The 26,204-nt window shown below is 61.0% G+C and overlaps 2 protein-coding genes across 3 annotated transcripts; both read right to left on the reverse strand.

The window, feature by feature from the left end:
• Positions 1 to 231: 231 nt before the first annotated feature.
• Positions 232 to 3,810, reverse strand: UPK1A (uroplakin 1A). Its single transcript, XM_078851053.1, has 7 exons — positions 3,748 to 3,810; positions 3,167 to 3,367; positions 2,740 to 2,814; positions 2,412 to 2,519; positions 1,075 to 1,254; positions 772 to 855; positions 232 to 532 (listed from the first exon to the last, which is right to left on the reverse strand). Exons 1-7 carry the CDS (start codon positions 3,808 to 3,810, stop codon positions 488 to 490), a joined length of 756 nt encoding a protein of 251 aa, XP_078707179.1. The 3' UTR covers positions 232 to 487.
• Positions 3,811 to 6,874: 3,064 nt separating this feature from the next.
• Positions 6,875 to 25,815, reverse strand: APLP1 (amyloid beta precursor like protein 1). Of its 2 annotated transcripts, XM_078851051.1 has the most exons (17): positions 25,496 to 25,799; positions 21,159 to 21,323; positions 20,503 to 20,632; positions 20,178 to 20,290; positions 19,081 to 19,259; positions 18,673 to 18,911; positions 17,714 to 17,844; positions 17,290 to 17,364; positions 16,721 to 16,879; positions 16,086 to 16,214; positions 15,877 to 15,976; positions 12,883 to 13,047; positions 12,240 to 12,263; positions 12,052 to 12,122; positions 11,603 to 11,671; positions 9,940 to 10,083; positions 6,875 to 9,551 (listed from the first exon to the last, which is right to left on the reverse strand). In XM_078851051.1, the coding sequence occupies exons 1-17, from the start codon at positions 25,562 to 25,564 to the stop codon at positions 9,453 to 9,455; spliced, it is 2,061 nt and encodes a 686-aa protein (XP_078707177.1). In that variant the 5' UTR covers positions 25,565 to 25,799; the 3' UTR covers positions 6,875 to 9,452. The 2 variants fall into 2 exon arrangements, with proteins under 2 accessions (XP_078707177.1, XP_078707178.1); XM_078851052.1 differs by lacking the exon at positions 9,940 to 10,083 and having other exon boundaries at positions 25,496 to 25,815.
• Positions 25,816 to 26,204: the final 389 nt, after the last annotated feature.

Consider the following 26,204-nt stretch of genomic DNA (forward strand, 5'->3'; position numbering starts at 1 on the left):
GCAGGGGATGTAACTGCTCCCCCTGGGGAGCAGGCAGCTGTTCCCATTCAAAGGGGAAGGGCCCCCATGCTGCTGGGGCAGGGGACATCCCACCCAGGCACCAACACCAGTGCACAGGAGCCTGCTGTCACAGACCAGGGACATTTACAACCCCACCTCAGGGCCCTGGCCCCCAGCACCACCCCTCCCTGCCCCCAGCACACAGACCCAGATGGATTTTTCAGGGGATTTAATGGAGACATTTTAAAAAGATCAGAAGTCAGCAGGGGTGTTTTACACAGTGATCAGCTCTCCTGAGGTGCTGCCTCCAACCCCCAGCCACCACCATGGGGTCAGGAGCAGGGCTGACAGGGGCCCAGGTGGTCACCAGGATGGTCTCCCCAGCTCAGAGAGAGAGGCTGGGGCTGGCTGGCTCCCTCCCCTCACTGACTCCACAGGTGGCAGGTCAAAGGAGCCCTGCCACACAGCAGGTGTGTGTGTGGGGGGGTCACAGCGTGGTGTAATGGTACATGGCCAAGAGCATCACTGGGCACTGCAGGGAGAGAGAGACCCTCAGATCATACCCACCAGTCCACCTAGCCCATTGGCCTATCTGCCCTGGTATCCCATCTTCCAAACCTGCCCCCCTCCCCCAAGCCCATCTGCCCCCCTGGTATCCCACATGCTGAAGAGTATTTAGAACCTCCCCTCCCAGGCAGGATTCGCCCCCCCCCCCCCCCCCACACACACACACTCCCTCCCTCCCCAGCCCAAGTTGGAGCCCAGACCCACCGTGAACATGAGGATGGCGAATCCAAACCAGGAGATGCCCCAGGTGTAGCTGTTAATGGCGTTTTCAATGTGCTCAAAGCAGCCCTAGGGAGACAGACGCTGAGTCCCGCACAGATGGATGTCTGGGTAGGGAGTGGGGGCTGGAGGAGGGACTGGAAACCAGGACTAAGGCAGAGCTAAGTAGCTGGGTGCCAAGGAACAGCAGGGGGCTGTGGGTTGGGAGTGTGGGGTGCTGGCAGAGATGGTGGGGGAGCCCAGGGCACTGGCAGGGCTGAGGGGGCAGGGCTGGGCAGCACCCCTTACCTTGGTGTTGATATAATCCACATGCCCCACACGGCAGCCCTCTGGGCTGAGGATGACAAAGTTGGCGTCGCGCTTGCAGCAGAGGAAGGGCCATGGCGCCAGCCCCTCAGGGTAGAAGGAGCGGAAGGTGGACGTGTGGTTCACCCAGTCCAGGGGGCCCGTCGCGCCACAGCACTGTTGCTGGGGGGGGGGGGCAGATGACACATCTGTTAGTGCCGCCCCCTTCCCAAAGCCCCCTCCTACCCAACATGCCTGGTCCCCCCCTGCCCCTTCTCTGCCAGGCTCCCCTCCACCCCACCAGACAGTCCTGAGCCCCAGAGCCCACCATGAATATAGGGGGCATAAAGCGGAGCACAGCCCCCACCCCGCCCAGGATCAGGCCTCCTCCTCCATAGGAACAAGAAAGGGTTAATCTAGCCCTCCTGGCCAAGGCTTTCATCCCTGGGGTGAACAACGCCCCCAAACCCCACCCCCTTGCTGGCCTCCCAGCTAGGGTTGCCAACTTTCTACTCCCACAGAACTGAACACCCCAACTCACTCCCCCACCCAAGGCCCCCCATCCTCACTCATTTTCACTGGGCTGGCTCAGGGGGCTGAGGTGCAGGATAGACTGAGGGCTCCAGCTGGGGGTGCAGGTTCCAGGGATGAGGAGTTTTGGGTGCAGGAGGGGTCTCTGGATTGGGGGTGGAGCCAACAGGTTTGAGTATGGGAGGGAGGCTGAGGTAGGGGGTTGGGGTGCGGGATCAGGGCTGGGGTGCAGGAGGGCATCAGGGTGCAGGCTCCAGGCAACGCTTACCTCAGGCGGCTCCTGGAAGCCGCAGCAGCAGGTCCCCACTCTGGCTCCTTCGCAGAGGCACAGCCAGGCAGCTCTGGGTGCTTCCCACATCTGCAGGCACCAGCCCCACAGCTCCCATTGATCATGGTTCCTGGCCAATGGGAGTTGCCGAGCTGGGGCTTGGGGAGGGGGCAGCACGTGGAGCCCAGGACCAGCTCTACAATTTTGCCACCCCAAGCAGCAAAACCCTCCCCCCTGCCGAATACGCTGGGAAGGAGAGCACGGGAACACTGGAGGAAGCTGCCGCTGAATCGCCGCGACAGCGAGCCCCGAGTCAGAAGAGTCGCGGCGGGAAACAATGGAGAGGTGCTGCAGCCAGAGTGCCACCCCTTCAGCTTGCTTAGCTGGTGCTGAGAGCCAACCCTGCGTGGAGCCCTGACTGCCCCTACACCAGGAGCTGGATGGGGACATGCTGCTGCTTCCGGGAGCCACAGGGAGCCTGCCTTGGGCCCACTGCACTGCCAGCAGCCAGCCGGGGCATCACAGGGCAGGCTAGACCCACCTCCATCATGATCCGGTCCCACATGCGGGTCAGCTCCCGGCCCTGGGCTGTAGGGGCCGCGTAGAATGTCAGCATCTGCTTGGTGACCATCCTGTGATTGGAGACCACCTGGAGGGGCAGGAGGGACCCATGGGGGCAGGGCCAGGCTGAGGCCCTCATGGGCCCATCCCCCAGCCTGCCCCGCCAGCCTAGGTATCCCGACTCCCAGTCTCCCCCCACCCCCAGAGCTGGGATACATCCCAGATGTCCTGGTCCCCAGTCCCCCAGCTCTACACACTAGACCCTCCCTCCCAGGCAGGGAACCCCGGTGTCCAGATGCCACACTCACGAAGTCACGGTGGGTGTAGGAGGTGATGCAAGAGGCACATTCGAAGATGTAGACTATCAGCATCAGTACCAGGTACTGGGGGAGAAGAGAAGAGAGCTGGTGAGACACTGCTGTGGGGGGCATGAACCCCTGAGGGCCCCCCCATGGCCCAGGCTGCCTCACTGATTTCACCCCTCCCTGCCCCCAGGACACTCCTCTCTCGAACTCCCCCTTAGGTCTTCCCCCCAGTCAGTAATACCATGTGGCTGCCCTGCACCCCCCCCCAATCAGCTGTTTGCCCCATGGCACAATCCTCCTACTCTCCAGTGCCCCCCAAGCAGCCACCTCCTGCCCCACAATGCCCCCCATACAGATTTCCCTCCCCCAGCACCTGCCCCACAGCACCCCCATACAGCCCTCCCTCCCAACATGGCCCCGCCCCAGTCACCAGCATGAGCTGCAGGCGGCTGCCCCTGGCCAGGGCCACAATGCCGAAGACGCCAAGACAGAAGAAGGCGAAGCCGCAGAAGATGGCGATCCAGGCACCGGCGTAGACGTCATCCTTGCCTGACACACCCAGGATGGGGTAAACCTTGTATTGGTCGGCTGTGACCCAGACGGTCTCCGCGTAGAGCGCAATGCCGCACATCTGGGGACAGGGTTTGGGGTGAGCCCTCAGACCCTGAACTTCAGCCCCCAACCCATCCCCTACACTGCATGTCTGGGGCAGGGTGGGGGGGATGAGCCCCAGGACCCCAAACCCCACCCCCATGCAACCCCCCCCCCCAGCACTCAGGCCACACATCTATGGGGTACGGGGTTAGGGGAAGGGGTACGAGTGCCCTGGGACTCCCAAGTCTGGCCCAGCCCCCTGAACCCCCCATGGCATACAGCACCAGCCCAGCCAGCTGTGAGGGGATCCCTTAGAAATTCAAATTCCCAGATCCCCCCAAATAGCCTCAACACCCCAACCTCCAAAGCCCCACATACCCACCCCCCTCAGCCTGGCAGGCTCCCCAACCACCTCACCAGGATGATGATGTTCCCAAGAATCAGCAACCCCACAATAAAGGGGTTTCCTTTTTCCATCATGTTCTGCCTTTAGGGGGGAGGCTCTGCCAGCTCAGACCCTGCAACAGACAAGGGGGTTTAGAGACCGAGTGCCACCCCCAATCCTGCAGAGGGGGCCTCTGGATTGGCATGCTAATTTATGCTGCTAGTTTATGCAAATGCAAGCCCCCACCCCAAAGTGAGCCTGGAGTTCTGTTCCCCCTCACTCCCCAGAGCCTGCACCGAGTCCAGAACCAGCCACAGCAAGCATTGACAGACCCTGGGGCGGGGGGGGGGGGGGGAAGGTGTCAGAGGCATCAAGGCCAGTCTGGGTCAGCACCCCAGCACAATGCTGGCCTTCCGGGGGTCACAGCCCCACAAGTGGCCAGAGAGGTCTGGATCCTCCCCTGGCCTCACTGTCCACCCCCTCCATGGGCTCACTGCAGCCCATCCCAGGGACTCACCCAGCCAGATTCCTCTGGCCCCAGGGGAGCTCAGCAGGTTTTTCCAGCTGCCCCACATTTCTTCCCCCCCAGCATTTTACAGATTCCCTTCCCAGGCACACCCAGCCCCCCAAGCCAGAGCCCCTCCCCACTAGCCCCCACTCCTGTGCCAGAGCCAAGGAGGGAACCCAGGAGTCCTGGCTTCCTTCCAGAGCTTAGAAGTGAGAAGTCTTCACCCCTCCAGCCCCACATGCCCTCCAACATCTGTTACATGCCCCACAGCCCCCCCACACCCAGTACATCCCCCTGCTCCTATCAACCCATCAGCACCACCTGTTCCCTACACAGCTGCTCCCTTCCTCCCCACCTGTCAGCCCAGCCCCCCACCTCACCCATTGGCCTGCCTCTGCCCCCCAGCCCTGCTCATCCCCCCACTGCCCTCACCCAAATCAGCCACAGCCCAGCCCCCCACCTCACTCTGCCCCAGCCCTGCTCATCCCATCAGCCAGGTCCCAGCCCCGGTCCCCCACCTCACCCATTGCTCTACCCCCCCCAGCCCACTCACCTGCTGGTCACTCCTGCAATAGCTGACTATAGCCCCAGCCCAGCCACCCCTTTATACCCACCTGGCTGGGAGGAGCCAGCGAGGGAAGCCCCAGGCTGGGCTGATTAGCAGCCAGGGGCAAGAGGTCCAGAGTCCCGTCCCACCCTAGCCAGGCTCCACCCCCAGCCCTGCAGCTCCCAAAGGGTTAATGGGTCCCTCCTACAGTGGGTGGGCTGGGGAGGGAGATGGGTTTGGGAGCCGGGCTCGTGGGGGGGTGGCACCACTGTGGGAAGGCACCCCCATGGGCAGCCCCTCCCGCACACCACAATGGTTCTCCTGCCCCAGTGTGTCCTTAGCATCTCCAGCAGCACCGGGAACACCCCATTGTTCCCCCGAACACGATCCATCTGGGCGCCGCCCTTTCACCCTGATGCAGAACATGCCACAGTTCAGATACAGGCCTGTTTGCAGCTGGCTGAGGAGGGGAGGTCTTGTATCCCCACCCCCAAACCCAGGGTGCTATGTGAATGGGGATATGTTGAGGTCTTGTAAACTCATCACATGTCAGAGTAGAGAGTGGTGACCGTGGGAGGCTAGTGGCAGGATAATTACCAAGATTCATGGCTGCTGAATTCAGGATTCCTGAGTTATATCCCCTGCTCGGGGAGGGGAGGGGGGGTCTAGTAGGTTGGAGCTGGGAGCCAAGACTCCTTGGTTCTACCCTGGCTATGGCAGGGGAGTGGGATCTAGTGGATTAGAGCCGGGGGTCTGGGATTTGGGACTTACGAATCACAAGTTTTGTCCCGGCTCTCTGAGGCCGCTGCATTGTAATAGTTTGAGGAAGGGGCCCAAAGCTCCGAGTCAGAGCACATCCCATCTGAAAGGTGGCACATGGGGGTGGCTCCGAGTCTGTCCTGGCCTGGGCAGCAACCTCGGCTAAGACAGCAGTAGGCCATGGCTGCCCGAATGAGCAGGGACAGGGCCTTGTCAGTGACTGGGGCTGTGGTGCTCCTGGACAGAAGACCTGCTGGCCTTAGGCTGAGCCCAGGCTCCCAGCAGAGAGCTCCTTCCCCTCGGATCCAACACAACCCAAAGAGCAGGGGCTGCCAACCTGAGCTTGAGAAGGAGCCAGGATGTACCAATGTACATTGCCAAAGAGCCCCAGTACCAGGTCAGGTCCCACCCACCCCGCTCCCAGCCGGCAGCCCTGCCAATCAGCGCTGGCTGGGGATGTGGAGTGAAGGGCAGACCTGTTTGTCTGGCTCACGGCCACCCAAAATGGACCCAGCTGAGGGGTCCTGTTCTCTGCACCTACAAGCTCTGTGTTAGACCATGTTCCTGTCATCTAATAAACCTGGTTTTACCAGTTGGCTGAGAGTCACGTCTAACTGTGGAGTTGGGGGGCAGGACCCTCTGGCTTCCCCAGGACCCCGCCTGGGCGGACTCGCTGTGGGAAGCACACAGAGGGGCAGAGGATGCTGAATGCTCCAAGGTCAGACCCAGGAAGGTGGAAGTTGTGTGAGCTGTGTGTCCTGGAGACAGTCTGCTCATGGAGAGGAGACTTCCCCAGAGTCCTGACTAGTGAGGGTGTGGCAGGCTCAGGGGAGGGGGCAGGAAGGGGTGGAGTGGGGGCAGGGCCTGGGCAGAGCCAGGGGTTGAGCAGTGAGCCCCCCCCCCCCCCGGCACAGTGGAAAGTTGGTGCCTGTAACTCCAACCCTGGAGTCGGTGCCTAGACAAGAGCTGCATGTGGCTCCGGAGCCACAGGTTGGCCACCCCTGCCTAATAGCTTGAGCAGCACAGCGTCCCCTAATGCTGTACTGGGCCAGCAAGAGGTGAGCGAGCCTACTGAGCCCCCTGGTGCACCCTGCTGAGCTAGGCAACCCCTGCTGAACCCCCCCCACCTGCTCCCTGCACCACAGCACCCATCCTGAGCCCTGCCCCCCCCCTCCTTGCAGCATGGCACCCCTCGCCGAGCCCCCGCCCCCTCCCTGCAGCACCATGCTCCCTATTGAACACCCTACATCACAGCGCCCCCTAGCTTTAACACCCCATGTGGCAGCATCTCTCCTTGCCCTGCCTCCCCCAACTTCAAGCAGCACAAGACAGTCCAGGCATAAGGTGGGTTTCAGGAAGTGACAATATTTTATTAGTTGGGGTGGCGGCCGGGTGGTACAACCCCCCCCCCCGCTCCCAGCGGGTGATATTCTGCATCTCGCCATTCCCAGCTGGGTGAGCCCCGAAGAGTGCGAAGGAGAGCGAGCAGCCTGGGAAATAGCACACACCTGGTGCTCTGCAGCCAGGGCACAGAAGGATTAAAGAGAGGCAGGCACATGGGTGGGGGGGCAGAGACGTGGTGGGTAGGTGTGTTTGGTGGGCAAACACCCTCTTCCTGTCATCCCTCCCTTCTCTAATCACAGACATACGAGATAGGGGCACGCCAACAGCTGGGGGGGCTATATAAGGGGTGGAATGATCAAGGGGACCCCTCCCCCTGGGGTGCCACTCGTGGGGAGAGGGATAAGTCCCCATGGTCGTTGGTTTGCCCCCCCCCCCCCAAGGAGCGCAGGTGGGAAGTGCCAGCGTCACTGCAATCTCCCTCCTCCCAGCGATGAAGTTGATGCAGCTCCTGCACCGCCCCCTGCTCCAGGGGATAAGATGGTAAATCCCCAATGCAACCCCCCGCTCCAGGGGCAAGATAGTATATCCCACGGCAAGTGTAAAATGTGGCACCTTAGAGACTAACACATTTATTTGAGCGTGAGCTTTCGTGAAAGGTTATGCTCACATAAATGTGTTAGTCTCTAAGGTGCCACAAGTCCTCCCGTTCTTTTTGTGGATACAGACTAACAGGGCTGCTCCTCTGAAACAGGTGTAAAATGATAGCTCCCGCCTGTATCAATCTGTGCCTTCTACAGGTGACACATGGTATATCCCGAATACCCCCTAAATGCGGCAGGTGGTACATCCTGTCAGACTCCTCCCAACAATAAAACCCAGCCCCAGAGCAAAGGCGAATCCCCCAGACCTCGGGACCATGGGCGCTCCGTTACTGGTACGAAACGCAGAGGGAACAAAGGACGAAACCCAGTGTGCACGGAATTTTACGCAGAGAAAATAAATTACCCTTATTTTTTATTTCGTTAACCCCTTCATCTACCCCCCTGTAGGGAGTAAGATGGTATGTCCCAAATACACTCCCACCCCCAATGGCAAGAGACAAGATGGTATATCCCAAATACCCCCCACCCGCAGCAGGCACGATGAGATATCCTAACTGTTCCCCCCACCACTCCAGAGGGTAGGTGGTATATCCCCAATGCCGCCCCTCCCTGCAGGGAGTAAGATGGTATATCCTGTTTCCGCCGTTCTACTGAGTTGGGGAGTTTACGTGTGTGGAGTTAGATTGAACACACGTGTTCATACAAATTGGCAGGGCAGGGGGCAAGTGTAGGCTCTGGAGACCCAGGGCGCCGCTGTCTGGTCCTGCCTCCTCCAGGCACCGTGCTCTCCAGTCATGGGAGGTGGATTTACCCTATCCCATTCCCCCATCCCACTTCCCCCCCAACCACCACCCCGCCCCACAGGCAGTTCATATCCCACCAACTGAATGGACTGGCCCCGGAAGCCCTCCACACGGTGGAGTTGAGAATGATGGGTTTATCCACCCCTCTCTGACTCCCCATTAAAGTGCAGCTGAATATAGTAGTGGGGGATTTGGGGAGCGGGGTGTGTGTGTCCCTGCCACCCCCTACTGGAGGGGATGAGCCCTGCTCTGTGTATGTCCATCCAACCCCCATCCAGCTTTGAAATAAATTAAAGTACAACTAAAACAAGGAGGAGTCTGGGGGCACCTTAAACACTAACAGTTATTTGGGCATAAGCTTGCATGGGTAAAAAAACACTTCTTCAGATACATGGAGTGAAAATTACACATACAGGCATTTCACTCCATGCATCTGAAGAAGTGTTTTTTTACCCACAAAACTTTATGCCTAAATCCATGTATTAGTCTTTAAGGTGCCACTGGCCTCCTCGTTTCTGTGGATACACGCTAAGATGGCTACTCCTCTGATACTAAGTACAGCTAGTGAAGGGGGGGGGGGGCATAATATGGGTGTACCTAACAGCCAGATGGTGAGCTAACAGCACATGGATTTGGATGCAAGTGTTGCTGTGTGCAGGGTTGGCTGTAGGTTATGGTGCCATGTCTGCATTGTGTGATCATAGGGCTCAGCGTTGCCCGTGGGAGTGGGTGAACGTTGATAGGGTGCTGTGTGTAGCTGGGGTGCTGTGTGCACGCACACACATTAGAAACACCTAGAAAAAACACCTCCCTGAACCCCCCACAGCCCAGTTGATGGGATCGACCCTCACAGCCCACCCAAAGCTCTCCTCGTTGTAGGGACATGATTCCATGTGGGTTGAGTGGATTGTTTAGAAACCAGGGCGGGGGAGGGGGGAAGGGGCTGTGGGAAGCACTAGGGGTAGGGTTGTTAGGGGCTGGGAAAACACTGGAGGGAGACACACTGTGGGGGTGGGTAGCATTGTAGGGGGCAAAGGGGAGATGGGATGGGAAGGCATGGGGGGGGAGCGGATTTAATCCTCTCCTGTCAGTGTTGGGGGAGGGGTAGTGGTTTGTGAATGCTTCACGCTGTGTCCCCCCCACTGCCCCTCCCGCCCATGGTGCAGTCAGCCTCTCAGTGCATCTCCTCAAAGAATTTGTAGGTGGGGTTCTCGTAGCCGTGGTTCTGCATCTTGCTGAGCTGCCGCTCCTCCGGGCTCACCATGGGGTCCACCTGCCCCAGGGATGGAGACAGACAGACACAGAGGTTAGGGGTGTCGGGGCTGGAGGCTCCACCCCCTTTCCCCACAAGTGAAAAGATTTAGGGTGACTACTCCCAAACCTCATTGCTAGGAGGCAGCACAGTGGGGCTGGGAGCCGGAACCCCTAGGTCTCTCCCCAGCTCTGGGAGGGGAGTGGGGTCTAGTGGGTCAGAGCGAGGTGGGGGTCTAGAAGCCAGGACTCCTGGGTCTGTCCCGAGCTCTGGGGGAAAGTGGGGTCTAGTGGATCAGAGCAAGGCCAGGGGCTGGAAGCCAGGACACCTTTGGCTCTGCCTGGCTGTGCCACCCCACCCTGTCCCCTATGAGGGCAGCAGTGCTGTGAGGGGTTGAAGGGGTCGCTACCTCGACAATGCCGTGGCTGATGGTCCCATAGGGCTTCCGGCGAACCATCAAGAGACTGATGATGATCACCATGGCGACTGCCACTGCCACCACCAGCAGGCCAATCAGGGCACCCCTGTTAATGGTTACCAGGGTGTCCGGCTCCTGTGGGGGACAGAGAGAGTCATGTTCCCCCTCCCCCTTCTTGGTAGACTCACTGGGGGAGGCTGGGGGACTTAGCAGGGGGGAGTCCCACAGCCTTAGATGGAGGAGCCCCAGTTTAGGGTTCAGGTTAGTCTCACCCCCCATCCCCTCCGAGGGGGGGAGTGCGGATCAGGGACACCCTAGACTTTCTAGGGTTCGTGATGGGGCGAGGTTGCAGCAGCTGGGGGTGCACAGCAGAAGGACTGGGGCTGCAGAGGGGGGAAGCACTCAGCAGCAACTATAGGAAGAGGTGTTACTAGACGGGGATTGTGTCCAGTGGTGGTGGAGGGGCAAGTGAGCAGCAGGCATCATCGCAGGGGCGGCAAGCTAAAGGGTGCACACAGCTGTGGGGGCATCAATGCAAAGGGGGACATTGTGGTAGAATGTACGCAGCTGTGTGCGCACGCGGGAGTGGAGGGGCTTAAGGGAGAACCACATGGGGGAGGCCATGCTGCAGGGGGCCTGAGATGCGGAGAGCACATGGCAGGGCCATGAGAAGGCAGCACTACAGGGGGAGACAGTTTCAAAATGCACACGGTGCAGGGGGACACAGTTGCAGGTCTCACACGGGGGGGGGGGGGGGGGAGTCAGCGCTGCAGGGGGACACAGTTGCAGTGCACATGGCGGGGGGGGAAGGCAGCGCTGCAGGGAGACACAGATGTGGGGCACAGGTGGCAGAGTGGGGGGAAGGCAGCGCTGCAGGGAGACACAGATGTAGGGCACATGCGGCAGAGCGCGGTGGGGGGAGGCAGCGCTGCAGGGGGACACAGATGTAGGGCACATGCAGCAGAGCGGGGTGGGGGGAGGCAGCGCTGCAGGGGGACACAGTTGCGGGGCACAAAGGCACACCCAGCAGAGCGGGGTGGGGGAAGGTACACTGCAGGGGGACATACTTGCAGGGCACACACAGCGGGGGGTGGGGGGAGGCAGCGCTGCAGGGGGACACAGATGTAGGGCACACGCGGCAGAGCCGGGTGGGGACAGGGAGCGCTGCAGGGGGACACAGATGTAGGGCACATGCAGCAGAGCGGGGTGGGGGGAGGCAGCGCTGCAGGAGACACAGATGTAGGGCACATGCAGCAGAGCGGGGTGGGGGGAGGCAGCGCTGCAGGGGGACACAGATGTAGGGCACATGCAGCAGAGCGGGGTAGGGGGAGGCAGCGCTGCAGGAGACACAGATGTAGGGCACATGCAGCAGAGCGGGGTGGGGGGAGGCAACGCTGCAGGGGGACACAGTTGCGGGGCACAAAGGCACACCCAGCAGAGCGGGGTGGGGGAAGGTACACTGCAGGGGGACATACTTGCAGGGCACACACAGCGGGGGGTAGGGGGAGGCAGTGCTGCAGGGGGACACAGATGTAGGGCACACGCGGCAGAGCCGGGTGGGGACAGGGAGCGCTGCAGGGGGACACAGTTCTAGAGTGCACACAGCGGGGTGGGGGGAGGCAGCGCTGCCGTTGCGGATGTCGCAATTGCTCACCAGCTCGTCGCGCTGGATCTCCGGGGACTTGTACACCACTTCCTTGATGTCCCCCATGGAAATGTTTACCTGGGGGGTATGGGGAGATAGAGACATTAGAGCTGAGAGGGAGCACCTATCCCTCCATGGCAACAGGGTGCAAAGTACTGTGTGTAAATGGTGCTTAGCCGCACACCCCTTCCACACTGCCATCGTACAGTCTTAGAGGAGATCATGTCTCCCATAATGCACTGTGCCCTCATTCCATTCAGGGGGAGTCACATCAAGCTGCTCCCACAATGCAGATCTCCCATCATGCATTGCACCCACATCCCCAGCTGAGGGGGGGTCATGTCAAGCTGTGCCCTCATTCCATCCAGGGGAAGGTCTTGTGCACCCCAGAGTGGCTGTTCCCCTCCCACCCCTACTCACTAATGTGGGGTGGCCCCCGAGTCCCCAGTCCTGCTCACCCTCTGCTCATCCTCGCCCAATGGGGTCTTCTCACTGGTGAGGTAGTCATACTCCGCCACCATCCCCGAGGCTGTGGGGAAGAAAAGAGTCCCGTAGGCAGTGGGGGAAGTAGTCCTGGTGTGTAAAGGTCAAGCAGGTTGACCCCTGCAAGGGGATGAGGTGCAGTCAGCCACCCCCAGGCACTCACCTTTCTTCTCGACTGGCTGGGAGTCTGCCGAGGAGGGGTCCCCGCGGGAGCGGCAGAAGGAGACGGCCCGTTGGGTGGAGGAGCAACAGAAAGAGAGACAACAGATGTGTTGAAGTGGGGGTTGGGGGGCCCATCCTGACCTCCCCCCCCATGGAAAACAAGCTGCCCTGTCTCCCCACACACAGCCTGGGGTAGGCACAGGCACATGGGGGGGTATCCCCCTTCAAATCCCCCTCCCTGCCCCACAGCACCGCTCCGACCAGCTTTAGCCCCTTCCCTGCCCTTGGCCTGATGCTTTGGGTCATGGCCCCACCCCCAAAGGTTCTGGCCCTGGCCCTGCACCTTTCACCTTCTCTACACTCCCAACCCTGTAGGTTCTAGTCCTGTCCCAGCAGGTTGTGGAGTCCTGATCAGTTCCTGCCCCACAGGCTCTGGCCCCACCCTTGTGAGATCCACCCCCACAGGCTCTGGCTCTGCCCTTGCAGATTTTGGCCCTGCCCCACAAGACCTGACCCCACCCCCACAGGCTCTGACCCCAGCTCCAATGAAATCCATCCCCACAGGCTCTGGCCCCACACTTGCAGGTTCTGACCCCACCCCCATAGGATCCATCCCCCACCAGGTTCTGGCCCCACCCCCTCACCTTCCCCCTGGAAGAGGTCCCCGGCTCCCAGGTGGTCAGGATGGTCCTCGGGGTTCAGGTCCTCACTGCTGTCCAGTGGCAGGAACTCCTCGGTGGTGTGTGTCTCGGAGATGGATGTGGTGAGCAGGCTGCTGGTCCCTGCCCGCTCTGCCCGCAGCAGCTCCTCTGAGGAGATGGGGACATGGGTCAAAGCAGGGAGAGACCTTCCCCAGCAAGAAGCAGCCCCCCCCCACCCCACCTCTTGGGAACCTGGCGCCTCTGCACTAACCACTAGACCCCACTCCCCTCCCAGAGCTGGGGATTGAACCCAGGAGACCTGGCTCCCAGCCCCCCTGCTCTAACCACTAGATCCCATGTGACATAGCATATTTCCATAAAACATATAGAGTGCAAATGAGTGTGAATATAATGTAACTGGAATATGCTTCATAAAAAAGGTTTCTTGTAAGATATCATTACAAATCTTATAATCCACTGAGTGTGTTCATCCTATTTGTATGCATGTATCATTCTTGTATCTGAAGCTAGAAATATGGAGTATTACTCTGAAGTCCTATTGTAACTATGCAAAGTGTGGGCCATTAATGGTGGCTTGGAATCTTGATGGCTCCCATTAACTAGGACAATTGGTTGTAAACAGCTCTGTTTACTTGTAAGCCTTCCTGTGGGTGCCAGCCAGTGAGTAATGAAGTCTCACAGGACATGTGAATATGTCACATGATACTGGAACCCATCTTAAACCTGGTGCTTTTCCATTTAAAAGGAAGAGTGGAAACCCCAGAGACAGACAAAGGATTTCCGCCTTGTGCCAAAGCTATAAAAGGGGGTGGAACTGAACAAAGGGGGCTGCCAGTCATGAGAAATCCCCTAGTTACCACCTGAGCTGGAACTAACAAGACTTGTACTGGGGAAATGATTGGGCCCAGACTGAAAAGGAGTCTAGTGTGTGAAAAAAGCTTATTGGAACAGCTCTGAGGGTGAGATTTACCTGTATTCAGTTTCTTAAATGTATTAGGCTTAGACTTGCGTGTTTTATTTTATTTTGCTTGGTAGCTTACTTTGTTCTGTCTATTATTACTTGAAACCACTTAAATCCTACTTTTTATACTTAATAAAATCACTTTTGTTTATTCATTAACCCAGAATAAGTGATTAATTCCTGGGGGAGCAAACAGCTGTGCATCTCTCTCTATCAGTGTTAGAGAGGGTGGACAATTTATGAGTTTACCCTGTATAAGCTTTATACAGAGTAAAACAGATTTATTTGGGGTTTGGATCCCATTGGGAACTGGGGGTCTGGGTGCTGGACATAGGTGACTCGCTGAGCAGTTTTTGGTTAGAGCCTGCAGCTTTGGGAGGCGTGGTTCAGACCCTGGGTCTGTGTTGCAGCAGAGTAGTGTGTCTTGCTCAACAATGCAGGGTTCTGGAATCCCAAGCTGGCAGGGAAAACGGGCTCAGAGGTAGTTTCATCACATCAGGTAACAGTCCCATGGGGGTCTCTGTGACCCAACCCATCACCCCACTCCCCTCCCAGAACCAGGGATAGAACCCAGGAGTCCTGGCTCCCAGCCTCCCTGCTCTAACGCACTAGACCCCACTCCCCTCCCAGAGCTGAGCACGAGGGTGTCAGGGCAGGAGGCATCCCAGGTGGGTGTGGGCAGGGGCGGCGGGTTTGTATAATTTTTGGTGGTGCCCAGAATGGGTCCAAGTCCCATCCTCCCCCCCCCCCCCACACACACCTGCCTTAGGCTCTGGGAGGGAGTTTGGGTGCGGGAGAGGTCAGGCTCTGGGAGGGAGTTTGGGGACAGGGTGCGAGGGGGAGGGTGGGCTCGGAGGGAGTCTGGGTGAGGGGTCTGGACTGGGGCAGATGTGCAGGAGAGGGTGAGGGGTGCAGCCCTTATCTCGGGCTGCTCCCAAAAGCGACTGCACCCCCTCTGGCAGCAGCTCCTAGGCGGGGGGACGAAGGGGTCTCCACGCACCACTGCCCACAGGCACCGCCCCCGCAGCTCCCATTGGCCACTGTTGGCAGAGTTGGCGCGCGGGGTAGGGGCAGCACGTAGAGACACCCTCACCCCCTGCAGGGACGTTCTGGCCACTTCCGGAAGTGGAATGGGCTTAGTCCCATTGTGCTGCCAGTGGTGGCAGCAGGGGCCCCAGGTGCTTTTAAATTGCCTGGGGGTGGCAGGCGGGGCCAGGGGAAAGACCCGGCCCCGAACTTTGGTGGAGCGGGGCCCCCATGCTCACATATTGGTGGAACACGGGCACCACGGGCCCATACAACTCGCCGCCCCTAGGTGTGGGAGCTGGCATGTACGTATTCCCACACCCCCTCCGAGAGCCGGGCGAGGGCAGCACGTGCAAGTAGCTGGTGGGGTGAGTGTCATGGGGAGAAAGTGGGGGGAGTATTGGGGGCAGAGTTGGCAGGAAGGTACACACAGGTCCCACAGCTCCTCCAAGAGCCAGGAGTGGGTGAAGGGGATGTTAAGGGGGGTTGCTGGGGGAAGGCGATGTAAGAGGAAGGGGGCATCAGCGGGGCTTGGCCATCGGGGACACTGGCCATTGGGGACTGGGACATTGTGGGGAGGGGTGTCAGGTGGCCATCAGGGGCAGAGGCCTTTGGGATACTGGGGACGTTGTGGGGTGGCCATCAGGAGAAAAGATGTCGGGGGGCCAGGCCATCAGGGTTTGTACGTATCTTGACCTGCAGCCCCATGGAAAGCCAGAGAGGCCGGCAGGGGGATGGGGCCGTCGGGGTATGTTCATGTTTAGTCCCGCAGACCCACGGAGACCTGAGGGGCGCTATCGTGGGAGGACATATCAGGGGGCGTAAGGGGGTCATTGGGGTACGTAGGTGTCTGGTCCCTCAGCTCCACAGAGAGCCGGGAGGCTGTCATGGGGGAGGGATGTCAGGGGCCCAGGGGGCCATCGGGGTACGTATATATCTGGTCCCGCAGCCCCGCGGAGAGAAGGGTGAAGGGCCATCGGGATACTTACGTATCTGGTCCCGCAGTCCCGTGGAGAGCCGAGGGTTCTTGTAGAGCAGGGCCAGGCTCTGGTTCATGCGCTCCTCGATGACGTGCAGGTGGGTGTACACCTGGGAACAGATGGAGGAGGACAGAGAGATGGGGGGCTGCTAGGACAGGCATGCCCCTCCCTTGCCCACCGGGGGTGGGGGATGGCTGAGGGCACAGGGGGGTCCCCACCTGGAACTTCATCTGCTCGGCCTTCTCGGGGTCGACGGCGCAGACATGCTGGTAATGCCGCAGCGTGTGCCGCTGGTCCTTCTGCTCCGCCCGCACGTACCGCCTCAGCGCCGGCAGCACCCGCTCTGGCTGGGCAGCCAATCGCAAGGGATAGACGGAGTCAGAGCTGGCTAATCAGCACCCCTACTCTAGAACACATTCTAGATTGGCGCACCCCTGCCAATACACTCAGCACTTGCTCTGGCTGGGCAGCCAATCGCAGGGGAGAGGCAGAGTCAGAGCTGACCAATAGAAATCCCAACTCTAGAACCTGTTTGAGAACCAGTTCGAGACTGGCCCACTCCAACCAATCCATGCAGCACTTGCTCTAACTAGGGCAGCGAAATACAGGAGAGAGGAGGAGTCAGAGCTGGCAAATCAGAACTCTAGAACCCCTTCTGGAACCTGTTCTAGTCTGGCTTATCCCACCAACCTGTGCAGCACTTGCCCCAGCTGGGGCAGCCAATCCCAGGGCATAGGTGGCATCTGAGCCAACCAATTAGCACCCCTGCTCTAGAAACAATTCTGGGCTGACCTGCCGCCCCCCCTCCCCCGCCCCGGATCCAGTGCCCCCGGATCAAGGCTGCCTGGTCCACCTGTGGGCTGTCGCTCTGCACAGCGCTCAGGTAGCTCTCCAGTGCCACGCGCCGATTGTCGTTCAGCAGGGCCACCACCCGGGCCAGGTGTGTCTCCACCAGCCGCTGCCTCTCGCCCGCCACCTGCTCCTCCAGCGTCTGCAGGATGGACTGGAAATGCTGCTTGGGGAGAGGCTGGGGGTCAGCAGGGGCTGGGCCAGGAGCCCTCAAGGGGGCGGGGCTGAGAATCCAGGGGGAAGGTTACTGGAGGAGGGGCAGGGAATCCTCCATGGGGGGCAGCGGGTCCATGGTCAAGAACTCAAATGGGTGAGGCCAGGGAGGTCAGAGGAGGCAGGGCTAGTCAGTGGAGGCGGGGCCAGGAACCCATAGGGGAAGAGTGAGGGGCCACAGTGGGGCAGGGGTGAGTGAGTGGGGTCCCCCAACCCCTCAGGCAGACTTGAGTGCCACTGCAGGGTGGCTGTGGGGCAGCCCTGGGTGTCAGGAGTGAGCAACCATAGAGGGGGCGGGGTCAGGAACCGGTCGGGGGGGGGGCAGCCCCACCCTGCTCTCCCTGCAGACATGGGCCTCACCTCATTCAGCGCCTGCCGGTCAGCCTTGGGCAGCTCCTTGGCCTGGTTGTCCGCCTCGGCCCACTCCTTCATCACCTGGGGGGGTACCGGGGATGAATGGGGAGCCTGGCCCTATGCCCAGCTCCCTCCCTGTCGTCAGCCTTCAGCCCCCAGGCCTGCAAACTCCACAGTCCAGCTCGGGATGGGGCATGTTCTCCATGCTCACCGGCGCACAGGCCACCAACATGGACCACTTACGGACATGATAACATGCCCCAAGGCAGCAAGGACCTGCTGACAGGTGAGTCAGAGGCAGCCCTGGCCATGCAGAACTGGCCACGGAGGACATGGGGGTGGAGCCCATGTGTGGGCTACTGTGCCGGGGAAGACCAAGGGGGGGCAGGGTGGTGGATGTGGGGGGCCCGAGTCCTTCCCCCCCAAGCACCTCATTAATTTGTTTCATCCTGCGCTCCTCTAGGTCCATCTTGGCTCGCAGGAAGTTAGCATGTTCACTCCCATCACCTGGCATCTCAAAATAGATATCCACGCCATCTGTGGGGCGTGGGGTAGGAGTGGCTGTGGGGAGAGGAGCTGTCAGCATGGTGCCTCCTAATGAGCCCCCATCAGACCATGCCCCACAGCTCAGCACCCCCTGCCGAGCCCTGCTGCCCCTGCAGTACGGCGCCCCTCCTCACTCCCCACACCACGGCACCCTCCACCCTGCAGCACAGCGCCCCCCGCCGAGCTCCTGCCCCGCTCCCCGCAGCACAGCGCCTTCTGCCGAGCCCCTGCCCCTACAGCTGAGCGCCCCCTTAGCACTGCACTTGGGCATTGGGCTGCAGTTTCTTCTGAGCCCGGGCAGGGTGGAGGGTCTCTGGTGGCTGCCTCTGAGCCTGGCACAGCTGGGCACTGCGCCACGCAGAACAGGAGTCGCATTGTGATGTGGGGAGGAGATGAAAACAGCCCAGGCAGCTGAGCATCCCATCTCCTGCCCCCCCATTCACAGGTGCATCAGCTCCATGCCAGACTGTGCCATGCCCCTTCGCCTGGGAACTCCTGCTCCTCCTGAAAGGGTCCCCCCACAGCAGCACCTGCCCCAGGGGATTCTGGGAAACTGCCAGGTCCCCCCACAGCAGCACCTGCCCCAGGGGATTCTGGGAAACTACCAGAAGTACCCCACCCTAGGGGATTCTGGGAAATCGCCAGCTCCCCCTCCCCAGCAATGCCTGCCCCAGGGGATTCTGGGACACCGCCAGCTCTTTCCCCCCCCACCAATGCCCTGCCCCTGAGGGTCTGTAGGACACTTCCAGCTCTGCCGCTGCAGTCATCTGCCCTGGAGGATTGTGGATGACCCGCCCCCCCGCACCCAATGCGGCTGCACCCTGCCCGGGGACTGTGTCTCACCTTTGTTCTCCTCCTCGGTGCTCCGCATGGTGGTGGTGATGGTGGTCGGGGTTATGCTGTCATCGTAGTAACCGGGCTCCACAAAATAGTCATCCCAGGTGGCGGGGAAAGGGTCGGTGTCAGCTGCGCTGTCCCTGGGGCCTTGGTTCTCTTCCTCCTCCTCAACATCCTCCTCCCCATCCCCCTCTGCCTCCAGCGTCTCCTCTTCTGTGGGGGCCCGGCCCGTTGGGAGCCTCTCACTACAGCAGAGTTGAGGGGCAAGAATCAGGGATGGGCTGTGAGCTTCCCTCACAGCGGTGCCCTGAGCTGCAGGGGATGGGAATTCTGTGAGCTTCCCTCCCAGTAGTGCCCCAAGCAAAGGAGACAGGGTGCAAGCTCCCCCATAGCAGTGTCCTATATGACCCTCACCTGCGCTTGGGCTCTTCCTTCAGATGGGCCATGTTGCGGGGGACTGGGGTGGGCTCCTCCAGCTGGAGAGGGAGGGGGCGTGAGGGACAGCACACGTACTCCACGCCCCGGAAGCGGTCAGCCCCACAGGGCAGCAGCATCCCATAGCTGTGCAGCTCCAGCCCCTCACTGCTGCAGGCCTGGAAGGGGGAGGAGGAGGGGGAGAAAGAGCAGCATCAGACACCCCTACACAATCCAGGATTGGTATATCCACAAGCACCCTCCTGCCTACCTCCAGGGCAGTGGAATCTCCCAATAGCAATGGTATCTCCTGAGAGCTCCCCACTTGCAACGGCAGTGGTATCTCCTAACACCCCCAAATAGCAACAACATTTTCCCCAAGAACTCCCCCCGGCAATGGTATGTCCTGAAAACTGCCCACTCCCCGACAGCAATGGTATGTCCCCAGACTTACCCTCCCCCACCAACCCTCCCTGATGGCCATGGTATCCCACTCGACCAGTGGTTCCCAAACCTTTGTACTGGTGACCCCTTTCACACAGCAAGACCCTAAATGCGACCCCGCATATAAATTAAAAACACCTTTTTATATATTTAACACCATTACAAATGCTGGACGCAAAGCGAGGTTTGGAGTGGAGGCTGACAGCTCACAACCCCTCATGTAATAACCTTGCGACCCCCTGAGGGGTCCCAACTCCCAGTTTGAGAACCCCTGCGCTAGACCTTTCCCAGATGGCAATGATATCCCCCTTAATAGCAGTGGAATCTTCCAAAAACTGCCCCCACCCCGATATCTCCCACAAACTCCCTGCTCCCAAATGACAATGGTATCTCCCAAGAATTCCCTGGAATAGTATCTCCCAAGAACCCCTTCCCCAGATGGCAGTGGTATCTCCCAAGCCCCTCCCCCCATTGTCTGTCCTGAACCCCTACCTACCCCCATGAGAGTGGTATCTCCCAAGAACCCCATCCCCAACTCTCCCAGAAGGCAGTGGTACGTGCTGGTGCCTGCAAGGGGCAGTCTTCCCAAGGGGGGGTGCACTGGTGGCCCAGGGGCAACATGGGGATCCTCTGGCACCCCTGCCCACACTCACCTCCTTGGCCACGCCGTGCCAGTAGATGTAGCTCTCACATGAGTCCATCTTCTCCTGGTGCAGGAACTTGCAGGTGTCAGGCACAAGAAGAGCTTCACTGACAAACTCACCCACTGCGGGGGTGGGGAATGACACACACACGTGGTCAGCATGGCCCCCCCACACCCTGCTTGCACCCCCAGACCTTCCTCCCCTCCCAGAGCTGTGGAGAGAACCTAGAAGTCCTGGCTTTCACCCCCCATCCCCACACACACTACCCACTAGACCTCAGGCCCTCCCAGAGTCAGGGATGGAATCCAGGCATCCTGCGCCCTACCCCACTCACCCAGGCACCTGTAGGGGACCACAATGTGCCGATGCCCCTTGCACTGGGGACGTCCTTTCTTGCACCAGTTGTCAATGGTGACTGGCTGGGTGCCTTCCACTGCATTGGTGATCTGCAGCTCAGGGTACACCTGTGGGGCAGATGGGGGTATGGCAGTTATCACCGGTGGGGTCAATAGAGGCATAAAATCCTGCCCTCCCCCCCAAAGATGGGGGCAGACAGCAGGGGCTGTGGGGAGGAACCATGGGACAGCAAGGATTCAATAGGGGTCTCGGTCCCTTTTTCCTCACCCTGGGTCTCCCCCAGGGATGGAGCAGTTCCCCACCCCCAAATATCTTCAGCCCTTTGCACTGTTGTGTGAAGAGCACAGCATGGGGAGACCCCATCACTGGGGGGGGGGAGGAAACAGACTATGGAAAAGGACCTGGTGGGGATGTGTCAAGGAGTGTGGGAGAGAGGGGGTGGGTACCTTCTGGCAGTAGGCGAGGATCTCTGGGCAGGATGCAAGTGCGGAGGGTGTAGGGGGAAAAAGATGGGATGTGGGGGAGCCATGGGGCAGGTACCTCCTAGGAGTAGGAGAATATCTCCTGGCAGGGTGCAGAGAGAGCCCATGGGATGTGCGGGAACTGTGGGGCAGGGGCCCATGGGGCAGGTACCTCCTGGCAGTAGGCGAGAATCTCCTGGCGGCTGCGGAAGCAGCTGCGGGCACCAGCAGCATCGGGGTCCCACCTGCCTGTCTGCAGGTTTCGATGCATGGTCAGCTTCCCACAGAACACGGCCACCTGGGGTTCGGACACAGATGTCCCCACCATGCCCAGCGCCTGCCATGGAGGGAGGGGTTAGTAACCATCCAGCCCCACCCCCGCCATGCCCAGCCCCTGCCATGGAGGGAGGGGTTAGAACCTGGCTGGCCCCGCCCCCACCTGCCACAGGGGTTAGTGTCCATCCAGCCACGCCCCTGCCACACCCAGCACCTGTCACGAAGTGAGGGTTTAGTGCTTGGCCAGCCCCCACCATGCCCACGCCTGCCATGGGTGGAGGGGTTAGCACCTGGCCGGCCCTGCCCCACCACACCCAGTGCCAGCCACGGGGGAGAGGTTAGTCCCTGCACTGTTCCACCCTCGCCACACCCAGTGCCTGCCATGGGAGGAAGGGTTACTCCCCAGCCTGCCCTGCCCCTGCCCCACTCAACCCCACTGCACCTGAACATGCCATCCCTGCCCATCTTGCTGGGATGAGAGCAGGAGATGCAGCTCCCAGCGGCCAGGTGGGGGAGCCCTGATCCTGATGCTGGATTGGGCCCCCAGCTGATCCCGTCCCTCTTCCCCTTCGGTGTGCACTGAGCAGAGTCTGAACCCAGGGCCTGGAGACTCAGGCAGGACAAACCCGACTGCACTGGCCCAGCTGTCCCTGCACATCGCCCCCTGAGGACAGGGGCAGGACATGGGGCCTTTCCCCTCGAGGGGGCGCTGGCTGCGATCTGCACAGTGCAAGGACTGGCAGGCTTACGGGGGCAGGGAATGGGACATGGGGCCTTTTCCCTCTAGGTCAGCAGCTGGAGGGCTGTGGGTTGGGTTGGGGGGCACTGTTAGAGCTGGGGGACCGTTGGGGGTGGCTAAATGACACATTTGTTCCCCCCCCATCCATCTCTCTCTCTCTCCCAAGCAACAACCGGGATGTTGTTGCTGTGGTAATTGCTCCCCATGGAGTTGCCCGATCTTCCTGGTCGCCATGGAGACAGTCTCCCAGAAGGAATTTTAAATAACCCTCCCCACATCATCCTCTCCCTCCCCCCCAGTAGCCCCCTCCAGGATCACCCTCCCCCATCTCAGACCCCCTCCACTCACCCTTCCTTCTCCCCCATCCCAGCCCCTCTCCCCACCTCCTGCCCCCCAGGATCACCCTCCCGCATTCCAGCCCTCCCTCCCCCCATCCCAGCCCCTCCCTGTCTCACTCATTCCCCCATCCCCCACCATTACCCCTCATCAGTGCTGAAGAAATGGGATCCCCACCCCCCATTTGCCCCAATACCCCCCATCTTCCCCAGGGAGGAAGGTTCCTAGCAGGGCATGCAGGTCATCCCCCCTCCCCCACGGAGCCCTGGGGCTGAGGAACCAGGTGCCATCCCTGCCCCCACCAGGCACAGTGCCAGCCTTGGCCCTTTAACAAACTGCCTTTCACAGCCTCACCCGGCCCAATCTAAACAACAACAACAAAGGCTCATTCTCACCCTGCCAGGGCAGCCAAGGGGCTGCGGGTCGGGAATGAGGGACACCAACAGGGCTGGGCTAGCGGGGCCTGTGGGTTGGGAGTGAGGGGCACTGGCAGAGTGGTAGAGGGCAGGGCTGGGCTAGCAGTGGCTGCGGGTCAGGATTCTCTGCCCTGTTTTGTGGCACTGAGCCATAATCCCAAGGGCCTCACCCTTGCCCCAAGCTCAGATGCCCCAGTGAAGGTTAGAGACCCCAGGGTTTTGGGGGGCCTACACAGATCCCCCCATATGTCAGGAGGGCTCTTCCTTTCTCAGCCCCCACTTGGGTACCCACTGGGAGGAGTATCAGGTTTCGGTGGCGGAGGGGTGCAGAGTGTTTCCCTTCCCATCCCCAGTAGGGTGACCCTCATCTCTCTGTGGGGTGCATGGAAGACAGGGAGCCCTTAGATGGGCAAGAGAAGTGGGGGGCAGGGAGCTGTGTGTCTGTGGAGGCAGGGCAGGGGTCTGTGTCGATGCAGTGGGGGATGAGGACTGAGGTGGGGGAGCATGTGGCTGTGTCTTGGGGAGGGGCACTGGCTGGGCAGGGGGCGGTGTCTCTGTGGGGGAGGGACACTGAGGTTGTGAGGTAGGGAGCTGTGGAGGAGCACTGGCTGGGCAGCAACCGTGTGGGGGACGGGGGCAGGGGCAGTGTCTCTGTGGGGGAGGGGCACTGGCTGGGCAGGGGGCTGTGTCTGTGCAGTGTGGGAGGGGCAGGGCTGGCACTGGTGGGGGAATGCCAGAGGGGCCTGGCCCTGGTTCAGCCCGGATTACCCCGGCTCTCCCTGGCTAAGCCGCTCACTGTTGGCTTTTCAGCAGCTGCTGCGATTTAGCCTGGGCTGACTCCGGCCTCGCATCAGTCCAGTACCTTTGGGGTGGGGGTGGGGGGCAGCAACAGGGGGGTAGATGCTACCTGGGGCAGCTAATGGGATGGAGGGCTGCGGCAGGAGAGGGACCAGTGGGGGCGGGGGACAACAGAAGGAATGGAGGTTGCCAGGGTGAAAATTACGAGCTGTGCCCCTCACCCATCCCCTTCCCACCCCATCCACCCTTCCCCCTACTTTCTGTCCCTCCCCCAACCCCCTCCATCCCCACCTCTTGTCTCCCCGCAGCCCATGAATTATCCATGCTACATCCATCAGTACATTAAGGCACCAGATGGCAAGCTGGAGCCCGTGTCCTGGGGCGGGGGGGGGGAAAGAAACTAGCAGCAACATAGGACCAAGGGGCAGACGGAAGGATCTTCCCAAATTCATGGGGGGAGCAAAGCCATGGGGAGCAGCATCCCCCACTACAGAAGAACCCCCTCCCCACACACACCCTCCCCGTTCCCCTCCCAGAGCTGGGATAGAACCCAGGAGTCCTGGTCCCCATCCCTCCTGCTCTATCCCCTGTACCCCACTCCCCTCCTAGAGCCAGGGATAGAACCCAGGCATCCTGGCTCCACACCCAGGCCTCCTCACCTCTCTCCAGTTTGGCTTTCTGGTATCAAGGGGCCCAGAGCCAAGAGCTGCCCTTCCACCCGGCTTGAGCCAGAGCCAGCAGTTGGCATGGGATAGAGCTGGGTGCCCAGGAAGATATGGGCGGGGGGGAAGATCCCCACATGGCTCCATAGCCCAGCGAGCACGAGGCCCACTTACCACCATCCCCGGGGCCCACTGGCAACAGGACAAGCATGGCCATTGTGGTGCTGCCCCATGTGCAGTGCCAGCTGGTGGCACCAGTGACGTGAGTGCTAACCAGGCCTGCCTGGGGTCAGACGGGGGCATCACCAGAGACTGGCAGCTCCCGGGGGAACTCAGCAGCAGCTGGTGTTCAGGGGGGCTCCCCTATGCAGGACTGGAGCCCCAAAAGTCCAGAGGGGGGGCTCACAGCTCAGCAGTGATCGTGCTATCCAAGGAGGTAGGCTCCCCTCCCCAAGCCACCAGGCTGCCCCATTGGCATGGGGCACAGCAACCCCCCCCCCCCAGGAAACTCTTATGGGGGACAAAAGGGTAGCTTCAGGCCAGACCCGCCTATGCTGTGGGGCTGTGAGGCCCGAGCACTGGGTCCCAGAATGGAGTAATGGGGAACACCTGAGGAAAGGGGGTGATGCGGGGCTTGAGGGGCAGGACGGATGGATGGGACTGGGGCAATATGGGTGGGGGTGGGGGATGCCTGGTTGAGGGTGGCGAGGGGGACCTCGACCACATGAGACCTGGAGCTGGGGGTCCACCGCTACTGCTACTCCCTATCACAACAGGGCACTGGTGGGGCACCACCAGCGAGTAGGGGGCCAGGACTCCTGTGTTCTCTCCTTGGTCAGGGAGGGGACTGGGTCTGGTGGGTTAGAGCAGGGGGCTGGGAGCCAGGACTCCAGGGTTCTCTCTCTTGCTCATGGGGTGACCTTGGTAAGTCCCTCTGTGCCTCACTTCCGCCCCCCAACCACCTTCATGAACAGTCACATCTGGAGAGCCCCCATTAAGAACCCTCCCCCCACCACACACAGGGACGGGCGGCTCAGCCTATGTCGTGGCCTGCCCCAGGTGAAGGAATTGGGTGATTTACACCCCTCTTCGCTTCCCCCCCCGCCTCCATCTGACCCCCACCTGCCTCCCGGCCTCCCATGGCTGCATAGGAACAACGCCCCCTCCAGCAAACCCTCCACAGGGCGCTGCCTGTGCCCCCCTCGCCACCCCCAACCAGGCACCCCCCACCCCCGTCCATATTGCCCCACCCCATAACCCTGGAGGCCCCCAGCCCCCTCACCTGGCTGGCGGCTCCAGCGCTCAGCACCAGCTGGATCCAGGCTGCCCAGAGCCCCGCGGGCAGAGCCATGGCCGCGGCTCCCGGCGAGCTCCCTGCCCCGCGCGTGCCGGCCTCCCGCTCGCCTCGCCGGGCTTGGAGCCGGCCAGGCGAACCTGAGCTCCCCGCTCTCAGCCGGGCCGCCCCGCTCGGCTCGGCTCGGCTCGGCGCTCTCCCCAAGCTCGCCGCGGATGTACCAGCCCCGGCGCTGCGGCTCCCTCCTGGCTGGGCTGTGACAGGAGGAGCCTGGCCCGCCAGCTGCGGCGGCTCCCGGCTGCTGCAGCCCCCCCGGCCCCGCCCCCAGCCCGGACACCCCCCCGCGACAGGCGCACAGAACCCCCCTCCCGACAGCCAGGGAGCAGGGACAGACCCCGCCCTCGCCAGACCCACAGCGGGGAGAAGCCCTGCTTCTGGGGATGTGGCAGCCCAACCCCCCCTCAGGCCAGGGACACTGGTCCTAGCAACGCAAACCAAGCCAGACCTGGTCCGGGACGGTGGGTGTGTGGGGAGACCATGCAGCCCCGAGAGAGGGATGGACACACAGATGGGGGCAGTTTCTCCACCCCCCAAGCAAGGGAGTCATGACACAGGCTCCAGCCACTGCAATGTGGGGCCTGCACCGAGGGCCCACACACTCTGTAGCAGGGAGTTCCACAGGTCAATGTGGTTCTGT

The sequence above is a fragment of the Lepidochelys kempii genome, unplaced genomic scaffold (genome assembly GCF_965140285.1).
Source record: "Lepidochelys kempii isolate rLepKem1 unplaced genomic scaffold, rLepKem1.hap1 scaffold_266, whole genome shotgun sequence".
NCBI classification, from domain to species: domain Eukaryota; kingdom Metazoa; phylum Chordata; order Testudines; family Cheloniidae; genus Lepidochelys; species Lepidochelys kempii.